The following is a 14,113-nucleotide window of genomic DNA, read 5'->3' on the forward strand; positions in this document are numbered from 1 at the left end:
AAAATACCCTTTGTGTGTTGAATTTACATAATAAGTAATTTGAAGAGTGATAACTCAGTCATTTTTTAATATTTTTTTCTGTCAATCACTCAAACTGTTCATTGGAATTAGACCTATTACTCAAACTGTTCATTGGAATCAGACCTATCCATACATATGTAATTTTATTATTTTTTATCTTACCCCCCCCCCCCCCCCCCACACACACACACACACACAACGTAGGACCACACAAACCCAAAGAATGGGCTATGAAGACAACTAACTGTGCTGTATTTAATAACAGCATTAGAGTATACCATCGTTATTTTTTTTTCCAGTAGTGAGTCTTACAATTAATTACTTAACTCATCTTTGCAAAGCCATTGGCATTACTGAGGATGTAAAGGCGTGTGTAGATAAGTTTGTGCTGAGAGAAAAAAAATACTATTGTTAAAAAAATACCATTGTTTAAAAAAATGACTCCATTATACCAATCAGACTCAAGCTTGCCATTCTATGATCACGGCGGCCTGTTCAATGACATGGCATCATTAAAGCAGCGTAAAACATGATGTATTTGATGTATTTATAGGCCATAGTTCAGTATATTAATAACAGTTCATATAGATAACTTTATGCTAAAAAAAAAAATCCATTGTTTCCAAAAAAATAAACATGGTAAGCAGTTACTCATTACTTGAGTCTTGTTTTCACCAAATACTTTTTTACTTGCACTCGAGTACATTTTTCGGGATTATTATTATTTTTTTTTTTTTTTGTGTGGGAACAAAAGGGACTCCCCAACAGACTGACGACAAGTTGCCGAAGCCCTCCTCTCTATTGTGGTTGCAATACGCATCTAAAAAAATAGTCCTGCAGAATGAAATGTATTACAGCAGTTTGGTTTCACATGGTTGGATCAATGATGTGCATTTTGAATTTATTTGACTATGTTAGATCTGTTAATATCGTTTTTTATTGGCATGCTAAGCAGGCACCATTGACACGTGCTAGCTTAGCCACTCCGGAGCCCTGAAACTAACAATAACCGACAACCTGCACGGAATTTGTTGAAATCCACTCCACATACTAATTAAACTCCAGCTAACACAAAGATTAAGACGAGTGTCAAAAAATCTGAACTTCCCCTTTAAAATAAAGACCTTGCTGTTAAAATGTCATCTATAAAAGTTGTAAAGCAATACAACAAACAACAAAAATGAATGAAATGAACAAGAATTCTACCAAGTATTTCGTAATGGGTCAAATAATTGTAGAACATATCATGTGACTATACCACACTAGCACTAGTAAGTTAATTTTATTGCTGACACCGCGTTTCGTTGTCATCAAAACGTTTTGCCCACCTCCCACAAAACTCAATCTCCACCTATGGTGCCTTCCCAATTCCCGCTGATCCGTAGAATTCTGTCTTTTGCCCTGCATATACATTCTGAATGTTACTGCCAACTGGATGTCAAATTAAAGTGTGTATTTTGGGCTCCAGCTTCCTTGACAACGCAGTAAGGATGAGGTTGAATTTGCTGAAGCGATCTGATTGGTTGACCGAAGCGCCGCGACTCCCCCACAGAAGCCGCAGCTGAAAATCTGTCTTGAACACCTCCAGAAGTTCCTCATCACACTGGAATCCTGAAAACATACATGCGCGTGTCAAGTTTAACGTGGAAACAATGGATTCATTTACAATACAAACACGCCAATTTTTGCGAGTAGTGTCTATATCATGTTAATTGTGTTTACCATTCATGGTCCTCTGTGCATTGTCTGTGTAGCTTTGTGCATTATGAGCGACATGACGTGCGGCCTCGAGGTGACGCAGCATGATGTCGCAGCCTTGGTCACTGGTCTCCCAGAGCTCCGCCCCCTCCGGTGATATGGACGGACGCTCCAGTAAAGTGATGAGAGGCAACAGGAATGGAATGCACACCGTAGCAGGACAGGAAGCTGTAGGAGGTTAAAAAAAAGTCTATTAAAAGATCCTCCAAGATGGTATGTTGTACACCCGCAGGTAAAAGTTGTGAGACAATTCACCATTTAGTAGGATGAGAAAATTCTCCATAACTTGGCTGCGGGTGCATTGTACACTGCAAATTTATAACGTCTTAATCGGATTATTTTTCTCACATCTAGTATACCTGTCAAGTTGTACGGTTTCTGCGTAATTTGAACAAGTAAGCACTGATTTTTAAATGTGTATGCCGTACATTCAAAATCTATCCGTTTTTCGTGCATTATGTTTTTTTTTACTCCGTTCGGATTTTCTCACCGTTTTGGCAATGAGACAATGTGCGTTACGATGAGTTACTACTTTGGTTGAATGACGCGAGAAAAATCAGAGACACGGAGAAAGAGCGGGAGTGGGAAGGAGGGAAGCGTTGTGACTTTGTTGCAAACGCGATGCTAGGCTAGGTGGCTCCAATATTTCTTGACTGTAGCCGACCGCCTACAATCTACGCCCACTTGATCCAACACTAGATATCATATGCATATAGAACTAGATGCGAAATAACAGACTCGGTGGCGTTAGTAAACAGCCGCCATCTTAAAGCAGTAGACTTCTCAGAAAGGCTCTGTTGTAGTGAACCTTCATAGCGAACCTAAGTAGCTTTTTATCTAAAATACTCCTAAATCGGCAAAATCTTGACTTGAATCTATCTTCAAATGATGAAACAATTTTAAAACTTTCACATATCAAAAGAAGACAGAGGGGAACAAATGCAAAAACGGAAGCAATTTTAACAACTTTAACGATTGATTCAGAACATTAAATGACTTCCAAACATAGCAAAGGTTACTATGTTTTTTGAAAAAATGGAGGGGAAAAAAATGTCAGGTAACACCAGTTACTTTGCCAAGTAATTAATTACTCTTAGATTCAGGTAACTGAGTTGCTAACTCAATTACTTTTTGGGAGAAGTAATTTGTAACTGTAATGAATTATTTTTTTAAAGTAAGATTAACAACACTGGTCATAAAGATGCAGTCTGCAGAATGAAAAGTGACGAAAGCAGAGATTTTACTCTGCCAATTTATTGCCGAACACAATTTGCCTGCAACTGTTGCTGATCACTTCTCAGAATTGGCAAAAGAAACGTTCCCTGACTCATAGATTGCATCGGTAAGTTAATTTTATCAATTCACCTTTTTAATTTATAATTGGACACACTAACGAACTACCTTCAAGTCAAACTGAATTGCGAGCTGAAGTGAAACCATCAAAAGATATGATAGATATTGCCAAAAGTGCTACAATTATAGCAAGAGTCACTGTTAAATTTTAGTAATCATGATTTAGCTGAAGATATTGATTGTTCTTTGATTGCACTAGGTTATATATGACAATATTACCAATAAATTCATATTATTTTAAAATTTGAGTTTTATTTTTGTTTCATATTGCACGCTATATAAAACCTAAGATTAGTCATCAATTTGTTAGGGCATACGTCACTATTTGTAAGATTGCCAACAGCCTAGTCGAATTTCTTCATCTTATTTATAGTGTTAAAGACTAGTTAACAGAGTAATGTGTCAAATTATTCCGTTTAAAAATTGCTATTTGTTCTTATTAAGCTCATGCATCTAAATTTTTTTCAACTAAATACTTTTAAGGTGGTGTGTTTTTGTACTGTATGTCCTTTGTCATACCTGTTCCTTCGTAGAGATTCTTGTAGAAAGGTCTCAGAGTCTTCTCATAGGTGATGGCAGTCTGTGTGTAATTCCTCCTTAGAGTCGTCCATGTGTCCTCCAGACGACTGATCTGCACAGTGCACAAATAATTCAAGTTTTCATTTAAAGGTGCTATGAAATTCTACAAGTGGCTTTAAAATGATAGCAGACCCGGTTTTTGACAGAAATCCATCCAAAATAAAGTGAAAGACAAACATAGGCGGAGTTTGACTTTTGGGGCAGGGAGGGCACAACATGACCCCGAAACACAGTGTCAGCAAAAAAATTAACTTACAAGAATATTTATAACAATAAATTCAAAATGAGTGTTTTTTTTTGTTACCCCGCATTCTTGAGGGGAATTCCAAATCAGGTTGCTTAGGCTATACTTTTCGCCAAGATCGTCATCCATTGAATATGGTACGCCCACCGGTGTCGTGCCTATGTAGTTACCCCAGTCAAAAATTGTATCATTGGAGGCACTGCTGATTTTCCCTCCAAAATGTCATGTGACTCGTTACAGGAGTGCTGTGGGGTGTCAGCCTGTTAGTGCTCAGACCGTACTCTACATCAAAATGGTGTGCATGGCTGTCACCCCAGGAGGAAGCCTCTTCTGAAGACGGTACACAAGAAAGCCCGCAAACAGTTTGCTGAAGACATGTCAACAAAGCACATGGTTTACTGGAACCATGTCCTAGGGTCTGATGAGATGAAGATTAATTTGTTTGGTTCCGATGGTCTCAAGCATGTGTGGCGGCGACCAGGTGAGGAATACAAATGACAAACAGTACTCAATTTGGACATTTAGGGATGTACGTAGTTCCCATGCGGTGTACTCACTTTTGGTGCCAGGGGTTTAGATATTAATGGCTATATTTTGAGTTATTTTGAAGGGAAAATAAATTAACTCTATTATATAAACTGCACACAGACTACTTTTCCTTGTGTCAAAGTGACATTTTGTCAGTGTTGTCACATGAAAAGATATACTTAAATATCTGCAGAAATGCGAGGTGTGTACTCACTTTTGTGATACACTGTAGTCCAGTGCGGCTTATTTATTGATTTATTTGGGTTATTAGGTTACATTTTATTTGACAGCGGCGTCATAAGACCGTCATAATTATGACATGACACTATCATGGTCAATATCAAGTGTCATCTGGCAAATTATGTCAATAACTCCATTTTAATCCAGCTCAGATCTTTTAAAAGTGAGATAATTTGCTGGATGACACAAAATGACATCATCTTAAGCATTCATTAATGCTCATGGCAGTGTCATGTCATCATTTTATGATGGTCTTATGACAGGCTTGTAGTGCCACTGTCAGAAAGTGTTACCAAATACCATAACTAGCAATTAATGAAACAACTGGAACAGTACCTGAAGAAATAATTAGCATAGAACATGAATTTTGACTGTTATTTACATCTGTAGCGCTGCGATGGATGCTAGGAGGCATGTTGGACACAAGAGTGTTGACAGCAGGTGGCAGCAGAGGTTGACTGTCTCCCCCAAGGGAGCAGTGATGGCCAAATGAAGCTTCTTGAAGCTTTGCAGCCAATTGGTTCAACGCTTCATGGTGGTTCATTTGGTCTTATGACAGTCGTATGATGCCACTGTCAAATAAAGTGTTTCCGGTTAATATCTTTTTGTTTCAATATCCCATAATACAGTGAGGGCAGCTGCGACTTGTAGTCCAGTGTGGCTTAACTATGAACACATGTCGTTTTCATGTCAACTTTGGTGGGTGGGGGCTTATAGTCAGGTGCGCCTTAAAGTGCGAAAATTACGGTATATTATTGCAGCCACTTTCAATTTTTTGACATGGTCACCATTCCTTAGGATGTTTAAATAATCTCAGCTCAACTGGAAACTCAGTGGCTATTTCCTGTTGAGAAACCTCTGCCATTGTTTTGGTCTCATGACATCAGAATGTTTGAGTACAAGTTGAACTCTCAAATGTATTTGACATTGCATCTTATGCCCTTACTTATCCATGTAGTCAAGGCATGTGTGCGTGTCAGTACTTTACCTGTGGTAATTCCAGAGCTTTCATCAGGGCAGTGAATGCAAATAGGTCGCCCACAGAGTCCTTCAGCTCCAATGCAACCAGGACGATGCGATTCAAGGTGCAGGCTCGCTCCTCCACGCTGCCTGTACACCCCAGAATATCCACAGCGACGCCTATCGCCATGGTGTGGTGCCTGAGGAGAAGAGATGGAAAGAGATTGATTGGGTCGACGACCGTTGATATCTTGAGTGATGGAATTTCTGCACTTTAGAAGGCTTACATGCCCATCACCAATGACAGCATTGTTCCAAATGATATACCTTTCCATCAGGTCCAGCCTCAGCTGTCGACCATGTGGCAACGTGACCAGCTCCAGGCCGGAAGCAACACCCATCTGACCTCTCTGCTCAGACGACACTCCAAGTATCCTTGCCACCTGCAAAGCAAAATGTCGGTGATGACCATGTACCAGCATCTCTGTTGTTAAGTTAAAGTGGTTTAAATATTTAGTAGTGATATACAATAGTACATTTTTCAACCGATAATTTCCCCCTCTTTCCAACCAATAACCGGTAATGTCAAGCTGATAATTCTATTAAAAGATTCATGTAAAATTTTAAAGTATACACAAGAGAAAATATTACTGTGCAAAAATATAGTTTATTGCTCTTTTTTCAACATCAAATGTGAACAAGTAGTAAATTCCAACATCTAAATAAAGACTGATTGTCTGACATTGTGTAATGGTAAACTTTTGGCAACAATTACTTACATAGTAAATACCTAAGTTGCACAAAAATGCCTTTAAAAGTAAGCCATTCCTAACATATAACATTACTACAATGCAAAAACTCACCTCCTTAAAACTAGTTAAATTACCTTGTTTTCAGTGTAAATCTATTTGGAAATACAGTGCCTTGCAAAAGTATTCGGCCCCCTTGAACCTTGCAACCTTTCGCCACATTTCAGGCTTCAAACATAAAGATATAAAATTTTAATTTTTTGTCAAGAATCAACAACAAGTGGGACACACTCGTGAAGTGGAACAAAATTCATTGGATAATTTAAACTTTTTTAACAAATAAAAAATTGAAAAGTGGGGCGTGCAATATTATTCGGCCCCCTTGCGTTAATACTTTGTAGCGCCACCTTTTGCTCCAATTACAACTGCAAGTCGCTTGGGGTATGTTTCTATCAGTTTTGCACATCGAGAGACTGACATTCTTGCCCATTCTTCCTTGCAAAACAGCTCGAGCTCAGTGAGGTTGGATGGAGAGTGTTTGTGAACAGCAGTCTTCAGCTCTTTCCACAGATTCTCGATTGGATTCAGGTCTGGACTTTGACTTGGCCATTCTAACACCTGGATAAGTTTATTTTTGAACCATTCCATTGTAGATTTGGCTTTATGTTTTGGATCATTGTCCTGTTGAAAGATAAATCTCCGTCCCAGTCTCAGGTCTTGTGCAGATACCAACAGGTTTTCTTCCAGAATGTTCCTGTATTTGGCTGCATCCATCTTCCCGTGAATTTTAACCATCTTCCCTGTCCCTGTTGAAGAAAAGCAGGCCCAAACCATGATGCTGCCACCACCATGTTTGACAGTGGGCATGGTGTGTTCAGGGTGATGAGCTGTGTTGCTTTTACGCCAAACATATCGTTTTGCATTGTGGCCAAAAAGTTCAATTTTGGTTTTATCTGACCAGAGCACCTTCTTCCACATGTTTGGTGTGTCTCCCAGGTGGCTTGTGGCAAACTTTAAACGAGACTTTTTATGGATATCTTTGAGAAATGGCTTTCTTCTTGCCACTCTTCCATAAAGGCCAGATTTGTGCAGTGTACGACTGATTGTTGTCCATTGGACAGACTCTCCCACCTCAGCTGTAGATCTCTGCAGTTCATCCAGAGTGATCATGGGCCTCTTGGCTGCATCTCTGATCAGTTTTCTCCTTGTTTGAGAAGAAAGTTTGGAAGGACGGCCGGTTCTTGGTAGATTTGCAGTGGTCTGATGCTCCTTCCATTTCAATATGATGGCTTGCACAGTGCTCCTTGAGATGTTTAAAGCTTGGGAAATCTTTTTGTATCCAAATCCGGCTTTAAACTTCTCCACAACAGTATCTCGGACCTGCCTGGTGTGTTCCTTGGTTTTCATAATGCTCTCTGCACTTTAAACAGAACCCTGAGACTATCACAGAGCAGGTGCATTTTTACGGAGACTTGATTACGCACAGGCGGATTCTATTTATCATCATCGGTCATTTAGGACAACATTGGATCATTCAGAGATCCTCACTGAACTTCTGGAGTGAGTTTGCTGCACTGAAAGTAAAGGGGCTGAATAATATTGCACGCCCCACTTTTCAGTTTTTTATTTGTTAAAAAAGTTTAAATTATCCAATAAATGTTGTTCCACTTCACGATTGTGTCCAACTTGTTGTTGATTCTTGACAAAAAAATTAAATTTCATATCTTTATGTTTGAAGCCTGAAATGTGGCGAAAGGTTGCAAGATTCAAGGGGGCCGAATACTTTTGCAAGGCACTGTAAGTGAAATTATCAGCCAGCACTTCAAGTATACAGAAAATAAGCTTAACATGCATATCTTAAGCAATAAATCATTATACTTAATCCTAAAAAAAAGTGTTCTTTATTCAATCATAGGTATGGTTTAAAACATTATTTGAAAGCAAATTTTTCTTGATTTAGATGAAAAATGACCTTTTTTTTTTTTTTTTTTTTTAAGATGTATGGATTTAATAAGAACAAATGGCAATATTTACTTCAAGTAAGTGGAATAATCTAGTGCATTCATCTGTTAACTAGTCTTTAACACTCAAAACAAGATGGGGAAAATTATTTGACTAGATTTAAGAAGAATGATCTGATTAAGACGTCATAAATTTACAGTGTACTGAATGCATTACTGACCGGCTGACTTCTTTGTGTGGTTTGGTGCATGTTACAATTATCATCTAACCACTTTGCCATCATGATAAGCATGCTTACTTGACTTCACTTGTTCAAATGTCCGTGGTGAAACTGATGTGATCGGCATGTTTTTCACGAAGAATGGTGGTCGTATAAACTGCATTATTTTTTCAGCTTGGGCTCTCGGGTCACTTCGGTAGAAAAAACGACTCTCATCCGGCATCTGCTCCCGCCTGTGCCCTTCAGTCCGTCCGGCCGCCAAATTAGCTCCCAAGCCAGGCCTCAGTCTGGCCGTGATGCTCGATGAATTGAACTGGAAATGAGTGGCGATGGCAGCTACGTTCGTACTGGATATCGTTCGTACTGCCGGACCGGCCAGAAAAGCGGACTCAGTCGGAAGACTACTTGTCGACTATTGGTCTCGTGCCGGTGTTTAGCCTTAGATGGGAGTTTACCACCCGCTTTGGGCTGCATTCCCAAACAACCCGGCTCCGGGAAGGCCGCAGGGTCTCTCTATAGTCACAAGCCTCGTAGCGTAGCTTAATTTACTTGTGTTTACAATAGCTTTAGCATTCCTGCTAGCAGCAGCCTCGTATTCGTTTCAAAAATCTTTGTGATGCAGTTTTAAATGGCTGCTGGGTTAGTGGTGTTGAATTAGGATGCTTTCTTTCCGCCCCGTGGAACTTCTGCAGTGCATGTTTTCGAGATGGTGAGAGCGTCGTTTTTTTTTCCACACACGGATAAATCCAGCCACGCTAGTAACAGCCGCCATCATCTACAACTGCTTCTTGTTGTGCCTCCTCAACCCCTCCTCCCTCAGGGGCTTCATAGAGGGGCGGGGTTAAGGAGGTGGCGGTGCTGAATTCTTCGGTTGCGCACATTTGGAGGCTAAATGAAGTATACAATTATCGTATTGCATTATCGGTTGAATTTATTATTTTTTTATCTGGATTATATGCGTGATGTCATAATTGCCATTATCGGCCGATTATTATCGGTGGCCGATATTATCATGCATCTTTAATATTTAGTGATCAATTTTTTGGTGTACAGGAGGATCAAATAAAGATTGCTTTGTTGATCATTTCCTCCATTCATTTCATGCAATTCATTTTTGTGGTAAACCCTCACAAGAACTCAAATCTGTGTTCAATCCGCAAATCTAGTGTTAATATTATTGTATATAAGGACACTTGCTTTGGAAGATTAACAGATGGATGGATGAACATCATTTAATAGATTGAAAATACCGTCTAATCCAATTGACCTTGTGTACACTCCTGCCAAAAAATTGAACAGCTCCTTTTATGATTAAATTTGCCAATCTGTTGTATGTGCCTCACATCTTTATTACCAATAAATCAAGCAGTAAAGTAAACAACTTGCAAATTAGTTCTGTCATATGAAGTTTGTTGTCCTTGCTTTGCAACGAGTAGGACATGATGCGTAAGTGTCCTGGAATTACCCCCTGAGGTAGCCAACTCTGTTGTGGTTTAGCTAAAACAACATTGCATCTGTGGCTTATGTGCTGTTTAAAGCCATGTGGCAAATGCAAAGACGGTTCGGTCAGCTTTAAAAACATTATTTGATGGTTAAGATGTGGTCTGGAGCTGAAAATGGGGTTACAGTGACGTATATGGGTTGCGGTTAGGCATGATGAAAATACGTGTGTGTACCTGGCAGTCAGCCATTAGCAGGTGTCTGGCTATACTGTGGTGGTTGTGGCTCAGCAGCAGCTCTTTGGCTCTCTTTAAAACCAACATCTCCAGCGGTTTGTTTTCAGCCGGTAAAAGTCTAGAGTCGAATTCCGTTGGCCGAAACACTGACTCCGTCTCCACTACCGGCCTCTGGAAAACGTTCGTCTTCTCTTCCTGGTCGTCCCTCCCTGTTTCCTCTTCTTCCTCATCCTCACTGGTGTTTTCCAAAGCCTCGATAGCGTGATGGTACGAGCTTCTGTCCAGTCCTCTTTGCACTCCCGCTTCATGCACACCCTCCTCTTCTTGCCTCAGTCTCTCAACATAGCTGCAAGGCAGCTGTTCAAGTTCATGGGCGTTGTCTGGGATGGAGTTAGGAGAGTTCGGTTCATTCCAATCCAGCGGGCTGCAAGATCTTTGGTCTGCGGGAGAGGGTGCCAGGAGTTCAGTTCGTCTTGGTATTGCCTCAGAGTCGGGAATCTGAAGCTGTGGAAGCACGCAGCTGGAGGAGCTTTGTAGGTCTGTGTGGATAGACTTCAGCGGAGGTACAGGAGGACCTGTAATGGAAGAGTGACATCTATTAACTTCCACATAATAATAACAATGACATATTGAATTTACATAGTGCTTTTCAGGACACTCAACGATGTTTTACATTGAATTGAAAATACAATTCAAGCTACTATTGTAGCCACAGTTGTCCTGGGGCAAATTGACAGAAGTGAGGCAGCTAACAACTACCAACCACTCACTCCTGGACAGAGGTGGGTTGTAACATGTTCATTTACTCCGCTACATTTACCTGAGTAGCTTTTTGAGGATAAATGTACTTCCAAGCGTAGTTTTACCATCCCATACGTTTTACTTTTACTAGAGCAGATTTGTGAAGAAGGAGCATTACTCTTACTCGCTACTTTGGGCTACACTAGAGTCGTTACATTTTCTTTTAGTATTTGACATATTTGATTTTTTTTTTTTTTTTTTTGCCAGAGATGCCAACAGTAGCTCTACCAGTTTCACTGAGAAACATCACAACATAATCATATGACTCCATTACATCAATCAGATGTAACAATGCAGTCAGGACCACACACAAGGTTGCAGTCGGAAGTACCATGATTAGGCCGGCCTGTTCAATCAGGTGGTGTCTTTAAAGTGCCCTGAAAATTAAACCATTTGATATAGAGTCAACATTACTCGAAAGCGTAGATTCCAACCCAGTTTTTATTTGGCACCGATTGACCAGGGAAAACCGGAGATGTGATTATTTAAATTTTCTATTTTAGTTCTCTCCACTAGAGGGCGGTCATGCTCTTTGGAGGGGTGATGTTTAATTCCTGTAGATCAGGGGCGCTCATTGTTTTGTGCTCCAAGTTATACTTTTCAAGGCGACAATCTCCTGTGATCTTCCTTACCAAGGGGGCAAAAAAAGAAACTACATAATATACTGTATATAAAGTTATGTTGCCCACACAACATAATTAACAATGTGCATTAATATATGGCAGAAAACACAGACAAGGCTGAAACAGCAGTTTATGCTCTTGCACCTCTCTATAAAATAAACTGCTGTATTTTAAAGCAAAATAACTGTTGTGATACAAACAAAGAAAAAAAAAAAACATTTTTAAGGGTAAATATTTGAAAAAGAAAATCTCGACCACTCCTTGATGTCTGCAATTTCTGCATTGTGAGCCTTGTTATATTACCGTATTTCACCTATAAAATCACCAAAATGTCAGGCTGTGGCCATTCACAGCTGTGTCTTGAAACTCTGTGAGACATGCTACACAGAGTTTTTGGATTGAAACAAGGTAAGTATGCGATAATATCTCGTTAAAATCATGGTGTCTTTAATTATGCTCTCTAGTGCTCTCACCTTTAGTTAGGGTTTAGGGGTTTTATTTATTTATTTTTTTTTAAATTCCCTCCTGTTCAAAATTTTTCTTCCACCAGAAAATTGTGATGTTAAGCTTTCCAGTGATGTATCACACAGGCATACAGGACATTTTAAAATTTCAGAGAGAAACTTCAAGTCACCTGAGTGTTTCAGCCATAAATATGGCGGAAAACAGATACAAGACTGAAAAAGCAGTTTCTGCTATTGCACTCCTCTTTAAAAGTAATTGCTGTATTTTAAGCCAAAACAACTGTTGTGTTTGATAGAGCAATATATCTATATGTTGCCATAGCAGATTAATGGCGCATTAAGCCCCCAAACTATTTTTAATTTGCACATTTTTACCCAGGAAACCCCGTTTACAGACGTCGCGCAACCATTTTTGTTACAACCCAGCCATGAAAACAAGGAGAGTAATTATATTTATTATTCAAAATGTCTGTCATTGTTAGCTTTGAATCATTAATTGATGTCTAATATTTTGTTTAAAAAAAAAAAAAAAAAGAAACGACTTTAAAAAATTATTCACTTGCATATTTTAAACAAATTACGTCACAATGAAAAAAAAAATGGCGTCTGTAAAAAAGTCACGGATATCTACCTCGTAACTATCACAATTTTTTTTTTTTTTTTTGTCGCATTTTCCCCGATATGTATATGTTAGATGATAAATAATCAATCCAAAGAAAGAAAGAAAGAAAAAAAAAAAAGTTTAAAAGGGTAAATATATGAAAAAGAACATCTCAACCACTCCTTGATGTCTGCGATTTCTGCATTGTGACCCTTGTTATATTACCATGTTTCACCCATAAAATCCCCCAAAAATCCAGCTGTGTCTTGACACTCAGTGATACATGCGACATAGAGTTTTTGGATCGAAACAATGTAAGTACGCGATAATATCTCGACAAAGTCATGGCGTCTGTAATTTTGGGTTTTGCTGTTTCAAAAACATTAAAAAAAAATAATAATAAATGCCCTCCTGTTCAAATGTTTTTGTTCCCCCAGAAAGTTGAGAGTTTAAGCTTTCCAATGATGTATCACACATGCATATCGGACAATTTTGAAATTTGGCCAAATTGGGGGTCTCAGAGCAATGGCGCCACCAGGGGGTGGCCAGGGGTGGCCACGGCCACCCCTTTAAGGTGGTTGGCCACCCTACTGGCCACCCCGCTTGCCAGTATACCGTTAGATTGTTGAAGCATCAGTTATGCATTTCATCCCAAATGAATGCATTCATTTTGTTTTGTTAAATATAGGGCTGTCAAATTTATCGCGTTAACGGGCGGTAATGATGATTTTTAAATCAATAATGTGAAAATATTTATCGCAATTAACGCATTAGCAGTACGACTCATTCACGCTTTGCCGCAAACAGCCTACAATGGCGTTTACTTCTATGCAGAGATAAGAGGCAGTGTCAAGTGAGTGAAGTAGATAAAAGCATTCATTGGGGCTGTGCTTTTAATTGGCAAAAGCTTTGTCATCTTTCCCACAGCAACTACAAATATTCTGGGAAGCGACGTGGGGAAGAATGACAGGAGTTGATCTTTTTCTTAACACCCTGTAGTGTACCCAATGCAGAGAAGATATAGCATTTGCAGCCACCACACACAGTCATGGTTGCACCACTTCCCATCATGCATTTGGGCAGAACAGTTAAGTCGCTACAGTATCATTTACTGAAAGCTCAACAAATACACTAAATGGCAATATTTAGTCACAATATACAAACTCACATTTATCCTTTAAGAATTACAAGTCTTTCTATCTTTGGATCCCTTTCACAGAAAGAATGTTAATAATGTTAATGCCATCTTGTGGATTTATTGTTATAATAAAGAAATACAGTACTTATGTACAGTATGTTGAATGTATATATCCGTCTTGTCTTATCTTTCCATT

The 14,113-nt window shown here is 39.2% G+C and overlaps 1 protein-coding gene across 5 annotated transcripts in view; it reads right to left on the reverse strand.

Moving 5' to 3' along the window:
* Positions 1 to 210: 210 nt before the first annotated feature.
* Positions 211 to 14,113, reverse strand: part of bcar3 (BCAR3 adaptor protein, NSP family member) — a 181,047-nt gene continuing 167,144 nt past the window's right edge. For all 5 annotated transcript variants that reach the window (XM_057841253.1, XM_057841254.1, XM_057841255.1 and 2 more), the window contains 6 exons: positions 10,291 to 10,865; positions 6,011 to 6,126; positions 5,712 to 5,883; positions 3,652 to 3,763; positions 1,744 to 1,947; positions 211 to 1,632 (listed from right to left, as the gene is read on the reverse strand). In XM_057841253.1, the coding sequence (XP_057697236.1) occupies positions 1,460 to 1,632; positions 1,744 to 1,947; positions 3,652 to 3,763; positions 5,712 to 5,883; positions 6,011 to 6,126; positions 10,291 to 10,865 (1,352 nt within the window). In that variant the 3' untranslated portion in view covers positions 211 to 1,459. The remainder of the gene's footprint in view (positions 1,633 to 1,743; positions 1,948 to 3,651; positions 3,764 to 5,711; positions 5,884 to 6,010; positions 6,127 to 10,290; positions 10,866 to 14,113) is intronic.

Source organism: Corythoichthys intestinalis, chromosome 7 (assembly GCF_030265065.1).
Source record: "Corythoichthys intestinalis isolate RoL2023-P3 chromosome 7, ASM3026506v1, whole genome shotgun sequence".
NCBI lineage: Eukaryota > Metazoa > Chordata > Actinopteri > Syngnathiformes > Syngnathidae > Corythoichthys > Corythoichthys intestinalis.